We start from the raw sequence: 14,079 nt of genomic DNA on the forward strand, positions 1-14,079 counted from the left end.
CAACTATAATATATGGTGCAGGACAATGGACAATGAAAATTTTTATCTACTTTATCTTCCCATTAAAAATGCCTTTAGACAGAACAACCAAATGCAATGTATGGATCTTGTTTTGATCCTGATTTGAACACTCTAATATATATTTTTGGACAACTGGAAAAAAGTTAATATAGACTGGTTATTAGACTGATAGCTAGGAATTATGGTTAATTCAATTAGGTATGATAATGGCATGAGGCTGTGCTAGAAAATAATTAAGGTTTATAATGAAAAAGGAGTGAAGGCCGGGCTTGCTTTTAAAGAATTCAGCCAAAAGAGAGAGAGAGAGGGATAGTTAAGCAAGTGTGGCAAAATCTTCATAACTATTGAATCTGGGTCTACAGAGGTTCTTGATACAGCTTTCCTCTTCTTTTCTGTGTGTGTGGATTTTTCCTAATTAAACAAAACCCTTAGGAATGTCAAGTGAGGATTTTCAGTGAGGATATAACGTATCCATCTCTAACGAGGTAAAAATGTAACCTGACAGGTTAGTTTGGTGACTTAGAAACTAGTACTGTGAGGCCAAAGTGTTGGAGCAATTAACTTCACCTGACCCCTTGGCCACAGATGCTGTTATTAACTCTCATCCACTGCCTGGCAGAGGTCAGAAGGCAACCAGGCAAAACAATCTGATTAGTGTGTACTCGTCAATCCCAAACTCCCAATCTATTCCTCCCCTACCCCACCCTTTCCCCTGGTAACCATAAGGTACACACTACTATAGATAAAACAGATCACCAACAAGGACCTACTGTATAGCACAGGGAACTCGGCTCAATATTCTGTAATAACCTAAATGGGAAAAGAATTTGAAAAAGAAGCAAGCAAACAGACAAAAAAGGATGTGATTAAGTTGGCGCAAAACACAATAGCAGTTAGTTAGTCCAACAACCCCCAGCCCAGTGAAGTAGTCTTGACACTTTCGAATGTAAGAAAACTGAGGCTCAGAGAGGTTAAGAGACTTCCCAAACTGTTGGTCCATAGTGGAGCTAAAATCCTAATTGCAGCCTCTTCTTCCAAGCACAGCCTTGACCCTCCTAGAAGGAAGAGGCAGGTGTTCGCAAACAAGCGCTTGGGCAATTATGTGATGTGTATCTACTAACCAGCATATTTTCATGTTCTCCTACAAAGGCATGAATGCTGACAAATGATTAATATCTTTAAAATAACATTTTAATTAACAGTTAATTTCCCCTAAAACATGAATTGTTTTCCCTCAGGATGTAGAACATGACTGAAATTCAAATGCTGAATTTTTGCTGTCTCTTCACCTAAAATGGAACAAAAATATGCATTAAACAGATAAAAGCATAAAAGAAAAATATTATTCCCTGTTAAATTGAGTTTCTTTGAATAACAAGTGTTTGATGTTCTGGACTAGATAATGACTGGGTCATAATTATTCACTTGGATGCAAAAGAGGTTTAATTCAAATAACTCAATTCAAATTTCACTAATATGTCCGATTGGAAAAAAAAAGAATATTGCTCAGTGCATCCATTTTGGGGTCCCCGATTTGATTTTGTTTTTATCTAAAACCTATTTCTTCTTGAAGAACTGAATTTGGTCTTCAAACCCCTGGGGATCTCCGGGGACAGTAGTGGGACCTCTGACCCCTAGGTCCCCATTAGACTCTAAAGGTGACAGAGCTCAGGATGAGAAAGAGCTTTGTCCTTGCCTCCTGAAACATTTCCTTCATCGTAGCTATGAAGAAAGGTTACCTTTTATTATGCTTTTAGAAATAACACCCCCCATCCATATTCTTTATGAAAACACAGAGGGAAGATATTTAAATCCATTTTTGATTAGACATTTTTTCTAGGATGACAAGTCATTAACTAGAGGCAAAAAATGTTCAGTCTGACATTCGTTGCAGTCATGGATTGATTTTGTACTGTGCTAAGCAAATCAGGTCTGCGTTTGGCAGTTAGGCAATCATTAAGGGAGCTGTGGGTCGTGACAGAGAGCTTTCTTAATACCACTTTTTCAAGCTCTAAAAATGTGCCATTGCCTTTGTAAAATCCACAACCTAAATTAGCAACCTCCAGACTCCTGGGGGAATCAGCCTGGTCACCCCAGATGGTTGGGGGAAACCTGACCTTGTCTAAACAGTGCAGGAGTGCAGACCCACCCGAAATGGAGCCAGACCTGAACCTGTGTTTCAGCTGGAAATCCTAGGTAGGGAGGTTGCCACCTACGTGGCACTAGAGGAGGCTGTGTGGGACATTGCCACACTTTCACCTGCCAACAAAATCCTGTTTGAGCTCATTCTCCTAAATTCTGATCATCAGCTGAGGACAGGAAAAAACACTACTGCCCCCTGACAATGTATACTTGCTGTTTCCCCACTTTTAAGCTTCCACCTTACCCTCCTACTGTGGTGGGATCTACTTCATCCCTCAACCCTATTAGCATGCCCAGGCCCTATAACTAGCTTCTTAAGAGATGCTCCCCCCACCACTATTATTGTAGACCTTGATAAACAAAGTTGCTTCAAAACACAGAATGAAAACTGCATAATCAAAATTAAACATTCAACTAAATGTCCGCAAAATAGCATTGTGTATTCAGCCAATTGCAACTCAAGGCACCTCCTTTGTCGTGCATATAAATTATTTTTAGTGTGGGATGTTTGACATGATCTGGGATGTGGCCCACAACAGAACTCCTAGTCCTACAAAGATCTTCCCTGACCCTGCTCACAGACTATTTACTCTTAACCGAGTGTCCTTTCTGTTTCCTAAGTCCCTCTATTCCTCCAGGACAGTACCCCACCCAACATTCCCAGCCTACACATTTTACTTTTTCCATCTTTCCTCTTCAGTTGAGTCCTTTATTCTTCTGTAGCCAACTTAAACTTAATAGCTTGCAATCTCTTAAAGTTAATAGAATTCTACTCATGATTTTTGCTTGTAAACAAGACTCCACTTGCATCTAAGACCACATAAGTCTGCCCTACACCCTCCAAATCTCAAGTTCTTATTGTAGTAGGACTAAATAAGGACTGTAGGGTCCTTATGATTATCCAGGCTGACCTCAGGAGTAGAAGCAATATGGTGACTTGGCCTTCACTCATCATCCACCACCAGGTAACCTCTTCTCTTTTTGCCTTCATTACTGAGATAGCATCTCTCTCCAAAGGCACATGGACAAAGGTAACGTGTTACTCAGTTAGAGGTCAGGCCACTGGCTCTGGGCCATGTAGAAACAGGTGCAGGTGTGGTTCCTCTTCACAATGAAGACACTGCAGCGAATCCAAGGGCAACAAGGGGGAGAGGCCAGGGAATGGTTTTCAGTTTCATTCAGTTCCTCTGAGAGGCAAGAGAAATGTACTGAGGAGACAAGTACAGTTGTGTTTTTTTCAAACCTATGCCTAGAAATTGCTACCATGTCTGCAGTTCATGGGACAAGGAGACCAATGTATAACATTTAGTAATTTGGAAGGTTAGAGGTGGTACCCAGACTCCATAATACTCAGAAATGGGCTTGGAAATGTTGAGTCCCAAAGCCCTGGGGGGAAATATCTTTAGTACCCTCTCTAGGACCTAAAAGAAAAGGAAATTCCAAATGTGAAGAAGAGTTATAAGTAAGTACTAATAAGGAGAGGCAGCATTTATTAATCACTTACTATGTGCCAGGCACCTGCTGAAGTACGTTACCTCGTCAACCTTGGGAAATGGGAGGGAAGAAACTGCTCCTTACCCAGACATTGTTCCTGCCTGGAACAACGAAACCAAAGGAGAGGAGTGGGAGGATCAGGCTGGGCATTTCTCCAAACACCTAGAGAGCTTTGGTCCTTCTGGTCCTGGTGATGGCACCTGGAAACACATCTACAGCCAAATAGCACAACTGAATTATCCAGGCTTTGACACACAACCTTTCTATTGCCCCAAGGGCAAAGCTGTCTTGCCCAACCTGCCTTGGGACCTGTACTCCTTCATGAGCCCAGCGTCTCACATGTCAGTCTCTTGTGACTCCCTCCTTCCCGCACTGTTATTCTCTAGTAAGGAAAAGCCACTGAATTCTTTTACTATCCACATCAGGTGTTTGCTGTCCTGGGGATCTTTCTCTGCTTCTCTCAAGCAGCTAGCTGTCACTCTTCCTGAATTTTGATCTCATTTTAGCAAGATTATTTGTGCCCTTGTTTGATGCCTCTCACCAGCAACACATTTCTTAAAGGCGGATACTATGTTGTTCATCTTTGTGTGCTTCTACCAGTTCACTTTTCCCATTTTTATTTTTTACATTTCATTTTTGGGTCCCCTATTGGTTCATTCTATTCATTCAATAAATTCCGAGTGCCTGCTGTGAGCTAGCCGAACTGTTTTCAGCTCTGATAAAACGGCAGTGACCAAAACAGCCAAAGTCTTGTTTTCTATCCATGATTTAGTGCATTTCCAAAAAGGGTAAGATTTCTAGGTTGCACGCATGGGACTGGTTCTTCATAATAAAAAAAATAAAGTTGTATACATTTTTAAATGCTAAAATTATGACATATCAAATTAATCAAAACTATTCAAATGCCTTTCAAGATTGAGCCTGACTCTCAACTTCCAATCTGTAATACACAATGAAATTATTTAGCTATATTAAAACCATGTAATAACATAATATACATACTTTCATTTGGACCTTTTTTTTTTTTTAGGGAACCAATCCACTGTACAGAGGCTCCACCAGTACCTTTAAAAATGTAACCTATAAACACAGGGAAAAACAAAAGGTAGACCTTTCCACGGATGGATAGAACTACTTTACGCACGGAAAAAGTCTGTTTCACTGATATGAAATGTTAATGCACTATTTAATTTTTCTTTCTTTGTTGTTTCAAAATGAGGTTGGTTTAAGATAATAATAGGTCATTTGGAGATCAGTCATTCTCTGTGTGAAGGTTAGAGACTATGTTGGCAAGTTCAAAATAATCAAGAAGAGAAATATCCTTAAAAAAGGGGTGACTTTGGGCTTCCCTGGTGGCGCAGTGGTTGAGAGTCCGCCTGCCGATGCAGGGGACACGGGTTCGTGCCCCGTTCCGGGAAGATCCCACATGCCGCGGAGCGGCTGCGCCCGTGCGCCATGGCCGCTGAGCCTGCGCGTCCGGAGCCTGTGCTCCGCAACGGGAGAGGCCACGGCAGTGAGAGGCCCACGTACCACAAAAAAAAAAAAAAAAAAAAAAAAAAAAAAAAAAAAAAGGGGTGACTTTGGGGATCATTTCAGGAATACTAACTCTGTTGCATTCATGCCTCAAAAAATCATCAAAATAATTAATGGGGGCCTGATTTGCATTTTAAAAATGTTTGAAATTAGAATCTCATTTCTTGCAGGAATACCTGACGTCTTTGTCTCAGCAAAGTCAAAGTCCATATGCTCACATTATATACTCACACTTGCCAATGAATTCTAAACTTTTAGTAAATCTGCCCTTTCCTAAAGGAGGATTTTTTTTTAATTTATGAAAAAATGAGATGCTGACTTTTATTTCAGCCGTAGGATGCAATTCTTCCAAAAATGTCCCACGTGTAAGAATGAAAATGAAGTGTTAATAATTTCTGCGGATTTGAATGTACCCAAAAGTCAAGTATTTTGTTTTACAGATGAAGAAGAAGTAATTTATAAATTAGGAAGTCACCAGTAAAAAACAAAAATAACAAGCCTATCATTAGATTATGTTTAATTACCTGAAAATAAACTTCTATACTCAGTTTCCCTATTGACCCTGAGTTTTCAAACTATTACTCCTTCTGTATTTCTCAACCCATTTTACTCAGTTTTACAGTCATGTAAACCCTGTAAATGTCATGTGAAAGTTTTAATTTCTTGTCAAAAAATTTACTTTAACTGGTAGATAGCTTATTCAAAAAGAGCTCCAATAATATACAAAAGGACCATGGGTTAAACAGAATAAAATTGTTAGTGGTTTTAAATCAAACACATCAAGAGTACACAAGTGTCTCATGAGTAATAGGCTCATTTAAATCTATATTCTTTTCTCATTTGCATAACACAGCTTGCACATTTCAGTTGCATATGGTGAATATGTTACTTTAAAAAGTAAGATTTTACTTGCAGAATACATGTGGGTAATTAGGGGTCCATAGGTTAATTGAAGAGATGAACTCTGTAGAATATTATTTTTTTATAGTTAATACTGTTTTACAGAACACTTTCATCTCATTTGATCCTCACAAGGAAACTAAGCCTCAGAGAGTGGGTAGAACTGGTCCAGAACTGAGGTCTTCTAGCTCCAAGCCATTGCTTCTTCCCACAGGGTGAGACTGACTCTTGTCAGTGAAATGATAGAAAGATTTTGTTAAGTAAGTGATAACTACCATTTGTTTGATAATGTAGTGACTAAGCAAATAGCACTTAAGCTACTGGAATGTAGGTGAGGTTTTGTGCTTTTGTGCAATGTTTATTACCTTTGAGTAAATTGTAATGTGAAGCCTTTTACTAGGTGAGGACTTCATTAGGTAATGGAGCCTTCATATTTATCCACTGAACTGGCACAGATGAATCTACAGTAAGTCTCTTCAATTCTATCAGTTAGCTTGGTACACATTTGATCACTTGGAGACTTTTTTTTTCAGGCTTCTAAATAACTCAGGTAAATTAGACACTTGGGTAGTATACAGTTATACTAAAAGAATTACTAATCACTTGGGAAACCTGAAGAGCTGATGTACCCATACGTTCCTGACTGAAGCTCAGGGTCAGTGGGAAACCTAGAGCAAGAAGGAAGTTGCAATACCAATGACACAATAGTGGTATTCATCTCTACATGTGATATTTTTGTATTATTACTGGAATGGGATTTTAGAATATATAAATTTCCTTTGTGTATATATTGGGGAAGGTAGAAAAGAATCTGCTATTTCTCTGAATACTGTTTTGACCCAAGGCTGGACCTTGAAAAGGCCAAAACATTAACAGTAGTACTTCTGTTCACTGAAGAATTATGTTACGTGATGATAAAATGGGTTTTTTGTAAGTTGTTTTATTGTATTTTGTGTTGACATAAATAAACGTGGTAATTTAAACAATGAACCTTAGATGAATGGTAATTCCTTTTATTTACGTGACACAAAACCCTCTTCTTGGATTTCTGGATGCCTGGGTGACCTGCTCTGACCGCCTTGCTGGTCTCAGTCTGGGGCCAAGGAGAAGAGCAGAAAGAGGCAGCCACCAAAGGCAGGAGACAGCAGGGCATGGGCTGTAATTTGCTGCATGTTTACAATACTGAAATCACTAGGTTTTTAAACAGGCCTGGACATTACCTCACATTTTGTAAAATCAAGTTCTTTAGGGTAAGTGTTTTGGGCTGAACTGTGATTCTCACCCCAAAAATTCACATTCTGAAGTATTAACCTTTAGTACCTCAGAATATGACTGCATTTGGAGATAAGAAATTTAAAGAGGTAATTAAGTTACAATGAGGTAACCCTAATCCAGTATGATTGGTGTCCTTATAAGAAGAGATTAGGTCACAGACATGCAGAAAGGGAAGATCACATAAAGACACAGGGAGAAGACGGCTATCTACAGCCCAAGGAGAGAGACCTCAGAAGAACCTGCCAACAACTTGATCTTGGACTTCTGGCCTCCAGAATTGTGAGAAAATTAATTTCTTATTTTTAGGCTCCCCAGTCTGTGGTATTTTGTTATGGCAGTTTGCAGGGGCAAACTAATACAGTCAGGTAGTGCTGTCTTCCTGGGCATCCATTTGTATTGGGTTGGCCAAAAATTTCCTTTGGGTTTTTCTGTAAGATGCTATGCGAAAAACTTGGAAGAAATTTTTGGCCAACCCAATAGATTCCATGATGCCATGCTCATTTTCCAAATCAGAAAAATTAAGCAGAGAGAGACCAAATGCTCACAAAAGGAGTCAGCTTAGAAAAAATCCTTTCCCTCAGAAAGACCCTCTCTTTACAAAAAGGCAGGGGAAGTCAAGTGAAGAGTGCTAATATTCAGAAACAAGCTGTTTCTTGTAGACGAAAGGCCAGACGTCTGGAAATCCAGAAACTGCTTCCACTTTGAATAGCTCTGAGAAAGTCACTTTTCTCCTTAGTTTTTCCATCTGTTAGGTGGTGGCAGTTCCTGTCTTTTCTAGCACCTATAACAATCCCCAACACATAGCAGGAGCTCAATAAATTCATTCAATCTATATTGTTGAGTACCTAATATATGCCAGGCACATCTCTTATGAATATGGATTCAGCAATGAACAAAATAACCAATCCCTATGCTCCCAAGTCGGGGGGAAGAAAATAAACAAATAACTATACACTATCAGGGTACTGGATCCAGTTTACACACATCCCAGATCCCCTTGTCTCCACCTGTTCCCTGGGTCTAAGCTGGGAGTTGCTCCAACATCTACTCACACAGTTCCCTTCGGGGTAGAGCCTCAACTTCCACCTAACTCCCTAGGGCTCGGGGGCCACAATAAGTCCTGTGCCCAAGTCCAGAGTGGCAGCTAAACCTGGGTAATTAAGAAAACAGAAATGTTAAAAGAAGAATGCAAGAATAAGTCGATCTGAGTTGAGCCATTAAGAGGAAGGGAAAGAAACAAAATGTTTACCCAGCTAGATTTGGGGAAGAGGCAGGAAGTTTTGGGGGAAAGGGAAGAGAAAGTTTTTGGGACAGCTACGCTGGGCGATATTGAGAATGAGATACATGGGGGTGGGAGTGGTTGGCTGTTCATTTTAAATGTATTCATCCTTTGGGGCCTGCTGTTCCCCTGACAAAGGCATCCTGCAGGGCTCCAAGGCAAGAGTGAGACGGCCCAGCACCATGGGGATTTCAGCTGAGCCCACGTGGTGCATTTAATCTGGTTCAGGTTTAACACTCCTCAACATCAGAAACAGTCATGCCCTGAAATACTCTTGTGAAACCCCCCGAATGGAAGACCCCGAATCCTCCCAAAGCAAGCAAGAGTCCTCTGAATCACTCTCTTCGCCTCTCCACACCCATTTCTTCCAGCACTTCTTGAAGTGACATGATACGAGCGAAGCGATCCCACCAATAATATTCTTTAACTGCAGGAGAAAGTTGATCTCTCAAGAGGGTAAATTTATTTAAATGTTGTTCATAATGATTTTATATCAGCCTCATTTTATGGAAATCTAAATGGGAAAAAATCTCATTATTCATTCCCCTTATTCAGAGGGAATGAAAAACAGGGATTAAATGAAATGTGATAAATAGAAATTCTCCCTTTTATTAAATTTCATTATATAGCAGCAAACTCAAGCCAACACAGCTAAAAAGCAAGGGAACTTAAGTGATCGGGGCCTCTTTTAATAGCTGGACTAGGTAGGACGCTCTAGTACTAAATGAGTAGAGTTTTACATGAGGCCAGGATGGTGGACAGTGGTCAAATAGTCACTACTTGGGCCAATGTATGAATTCTTCTGAGCTGTGGACTGTAGGCTGTTAAGTGTGGACTGTAGGCTGCTAAATGTGGGCTATAGGCTGTTAAGTGTGGGCTGTAGGCTGTTAAGTGTGGGCTGTAGGCTGTTAAATGTGGGCTGTAGGCTGTTAAATGTGGGGTGTAGGCTGTTAAATGTTGGCTGTAGGCTGTTAAATGTGGGCTGTGGGCTGTAGGCTGTTAAATGTGGACTGTAGGCTGTTAAATGTGGGCTGTAGGCTGCTAAATGCCGCCACCCTTGTGCTTTAGAGGCATCCAAATGTGAATCACCCTAGGCTGAGCAAAGGGTCAAATATGTGATCTTCTGTTCTCTCCCACTTGGCTGCACAACCAGCAAGGAGGGAGCAGCACGGGCAACTTAGGAATTCTTCCTCTCTTAAGCTTGTCCCGGAGCTAGACCCTGGGAGAGACTGGGCCCTGGAAGGCACAGATTAGACTCACACATGCTCTTTGGTGTTGTGAACAACTTCAAGGCTTTACAAATCCCACAGAAGTTCTAGGTCAGTTTGAAATTTCAATCTGATCTTTGAGATTTCTAGGTACACGTTTAATGAGGAGACTTACTGCTCAAACAGTATATGCTTTTCTAGCCTGAAATGTGTTTCCATTCATGGTCCTTGTATAGTAGCCAACCCAGTTCCAGGTCAACATTGAAAGACAGTGCATTATGACACGCCACTGTTTGTCAATAACTGACTGGGGAAAAAGTCGCTGTGTTTTTTTTTTTTCATCCAGCTGGCTTTGCTAGACCTAATATCAGTGTGTGTTTGTGTGCATATATACATACATATATATTTCTTTCTTACTTTAATGGATGTATCTTATTAGATACATCTATTATTTTAATGGAGGTATTTATTTTTTCTTATTTTAATAGGTGTAACTTACTAGTATTAAATAACTTGCATTGTTAATTAAAAATAGGTAACATCTACTGTTCCAAGAGCTTTTTATATGCTCGTTTATACAGAGCTCACAACCATCCTTTGGAATGGAATTATTAGTATCTCCTGTTTTACAGATATTAAGTAACTTGCCCAGGTCACGAACTTAGCAAGCTTTGAAGCCAGGATTTGAACTCTGGATTTGGAATCCATGTTCTTAACCACCATGCTCTCCTGTCTTATAAATTGCAGTTAAGGACATAATAATGATAAAAGCCACCATTCATTGATTATCTACCATAACCAGCATTATGTAAAGTATGTTATGTATCTTATTGTATTTAGGCTTGTATTGTTTTCCCCCACTTTACTAAGAGGGAAACTGGCATTCAGAAAGCGGAGGGAAAAGAAACGAAATTGAGTTATTTGTAGTGAGGTGGATGGACCTAGAGTCTGTCATACAGAGTGAAGACAGTCAGAAAGAGAAAACCAAATACCACATGCTAACACATATATATGGAATCTAAAAAAAAAAAAAAATGGTTATGAAGAACCTAAGGGTAGGACAGGAATAAAGACGCGGATGTAGAGAATGGACTTGAGGACACGGGGAGGGGGAAGGGTAAGCTGGGGCAAAGTGAGAGAGCGGCATGGACATATATACAAGGGCAGGATTTTGACCTGAGCGCATCTCACTCTGAAGCCTCCGTCTTAATCACCATACTATCCTGAAGGTCAATGGCAGTGCTCACCTTTGGCTCTGCCCCTTCCTCTGTATGCCAAGAAAGGCGCTACTACGAATATGCTTCTGGTAGGATATGTCTTAGAGTTGCTTTCCCAGATGTAATCATGGATTTGCCCTGAACCACGTAGGCTTCCCTGCAGGGTTATGATCAATCTAGCTGTAAAGTAAAGACCCTTTCAGGGCATCAGACTCCAACCAACCAAGTTAGCCAGCCTGAGCATCAGTGTGGGGCGTGTCCAGCTCAGTTCTCTTTCTAGAGCCCTGCCTGTCACCCTTTAAGTCAGATACCTCAGAGGACTGCCACTATGCACACATGTGATGTTCACATTGTGAGTTCTGGCAGGAAAGTTTAGGATGTTTTGGAGGTAGGGGTCTTGACATGTCAAGGAAACTCCTCTCAGCAGCAAAGACTTCTATATCCACAGGGGCGTTTTGTGGGACGCTGGTGTTTTATGCTAAGTGGGTGGACTTGGTTATCTGACTGGAGAGCCCCTGTCTTCCTACAAGTCCTTGCTGAGCACACACATTGCTCTCCTCACTGCCCCCCAGCCACCCTCGGGGCTGCTCCAGCAGAAGCCAATACCTGCAAGCCCTCATCTGGCACCTCAGAGAGGCCCAGCCTGGGCGGCAAGACAGAGAACTTGGAGGGAAAAGTGGACAAGTGCCCCCACTTTGCTAGCTAATTAATTAGAAAGGAGAGGCAGGAGTGGGGCTGGGTTGATGGTGATGGCAAAAGAAATCAGAAAATAGTAATGACTGTGGCAGGAATGGCTCACCAGTATGGGTAATCAGGAAGCCCTTGTTGTGTTTGTTTCCCCAAACAAGCTAGTGGAGATACAAGTTGTGATTAGTCTTTGAAATACTAAAGGTGATGATTACCATTTGCTTAAAACTTCTTTTAAGAGTTCTTCTTGGGGCTTCCCTGGTGGCGCAGTGGTTGAGAGTCCGCCTGCCGATGCAGGGGACACGGGTTCGTACCCCGGTCTGGGAAGATCCCACATGCCGCGGAGCGGCTGGGCCCGTGAGCCATGGCCGCTGAGCCTGCGCGTCCGGAGCCTGTGCTCCGCAACGGGAGAGGCCACAACAGTGAGAGAGGCCCACGTACCGCAAAAAAAAAAAAAAAAAAAAAAAATGTTTAAAGAGTTCTTCTTAGGCTACAGTGTTTAAAGTGCTCAAATTAAAGTTGTAATCGCCTTTATGAAATGTCTTACAAAAAAACACTTCTTAATACTACTAATAAACTTAACAGTTATTTCATAATTCTCCCCTTTGATTAACAACTATTTTGTTTCATACTTTTTAAAAATAAAAACTATGCTTCTTTTATTTGTTTATTCATCTCCTGTAATAAATGACTATATTCTACTATATTCTCTACAAAATATTATTAGTTTTATAAACACTGCAGTGGGAAAATGAACATTTAAATTAAGCAGACTATCTATTAAATGTATCTTGCATAGTTTTGGTATATTAAATGCTATTTCATTGATTTCAAGAAGTGTGTCAGATTTTGGAAACTCTCTTACTAAGAAGATGGAATTGGAGAAGGAAAATATAAATAAAAGAAGATTAAAAACACTGCGAATAATAAAAGAGATGAATTTGTCATAAAGGCAAGAAAATATATACAATGTTTTTCTTAGGCTTTCTTGGTCATGTTCAGTCATTATTTGGTTTATTCAGATCTAATATTAATTTTAAGAGATAACCAGCCCATGCTTTAATAAAACTCTATGATTAATTTAAAAACCTGAAAATGACTTCAGCTCCAGACGCACACAGGAAAGGACACATAGTAATTTTTTTTTTTTTTTTTTTGACAAGGGTCAAACTGTAAGAGGGGAATGCTGGTTCTGAGTATATGGGGTGACAGCTTCTTAAACCAGCCCTTAAAAGAATTCTGTGTAAACTGAAGTCTGACCTGCTAAACCCTGAGGCCTATTGTGAGGCCCCTTTGAAAACAGAGGGACACAGTAGAGAGGAGCTGCCTCCAAATGGCAAAAGAAAGACAGATGGTCTCTGTTGGCTGGGAAGGCAGAGCGTCCACCTGTGGTGCAGAGGTGAGTGGCCATCACGGGACAGGTCCTGCCAGGGCTGCTTGTGGAGCAGAGCCCACAAGCTCAGGAGGGATCACAGTGGGTGACGGGAGCCTCAGGGGGGCCTGGAGGCACAGACTCAGCTCAGGCAGTGGAGTTGGAGTGATGTTCTGGGCCTGGGTGTGGTGCCATGTAGGCAGCTGCCAGAAAGAGCACCACCAAGTTGCCATAGAGCATGGGACGTGCCCCCTGGGGATCCCCAGAGACTAGAGGTGAACATGAACCTCAGAAGAGGTCCCTTAAGTCTTCTAGGTACCCTGATGAAAAATACCACCAGCGAAATTCAGGTCTCAATGTTAAAAAGACTTTGTTCATAACCCACTGGGTGCTGACACTTGGAAGGGTTTGGGACTCAAAGGACAGACATATCTGCTATGGAGGTAGACAAAGGAAAAATAATTTCGAGCAACATTTCTCAAATTAACATTTGTACACCCGTAGAGGTCATTGCTCAGCTCTAAAAATAATTTCACAATAATGTATCTCACTTAGTCCTTTCCCTAGCCAGCCCCCCACGAGGGGCAGCCCAGAAAACAAATCGTAGGCTTTTCTGAGAAACAGGAAGGCAGTAGGGAAAATTGGGGGGTGGGAGACAGAGAGTAGAGGAATCATGTAGGTCGTGAGGACCTACAGGCAAAATTAAGAATTCTGATGGAGATAACAAGGCCGCAACTACTTATGATAAATAACGAACACAAGTAACAGATTTCATTTTTTAAGAAACTCGAGCTAACAAGCCAAGACCAGTTCAGATTTGGGCTTAACCTTTCTTGAAAATAATTGCTCTTACTAACAAACTGGAATTTGCCTGAATAGAGAGCACAGTCAAAACATAAAAGATGTAGTGAAAAGAGATGCAGATTTTCTGTAGCTCACATAGGTGAGTCA

General features: G+C 40.9%; 1 protein-coding gene across 3 annotated transcripts in view; it reads left to right on the forward strand.

Moving 5' to 3' along the window:
* The window catches only part of ITGB6 (integrin subunit beta 6), a 68,300-nt gene extending 63,310 nt beyond the window's left edge, over positions 1–4,990 (forward strand). For 2 of the 3 annotated variants that reach the window (XM_032638322.1, XM_032638321.1), the window contains one exon: positions 4,688–4,990. In XM_032638322.1, the coding sequence (XP_032494213.1) occupies positions 4,688–4,786 (99 nt within the window). In that variant the 3' untranslated portion in view covers positions 4,787–4,990. The remainder of the gene's footprint in view (positions 1–4,687) is intronic. The other variant, XM_032638320.1, reaches the window with a different exon arrangement.
* The last annotated feature ends 9,089 nt before the right edge of the window (positions 4,991–14,079 follow it).

Source organism: Phocoena sinus, chromosome 7 (genome assembly GCF_008692025.1).
Source record: "Phocoena sinus isolate mPhoSin1 chromosome 7, mPhoSin1.pri, whole genome shotgun sequence".
NCBI lineage: Eukaryota > Metazoa > Chordata > Mammalia > Artiodactyla > Phocoenidae > Phocoena > Phocoena sinus.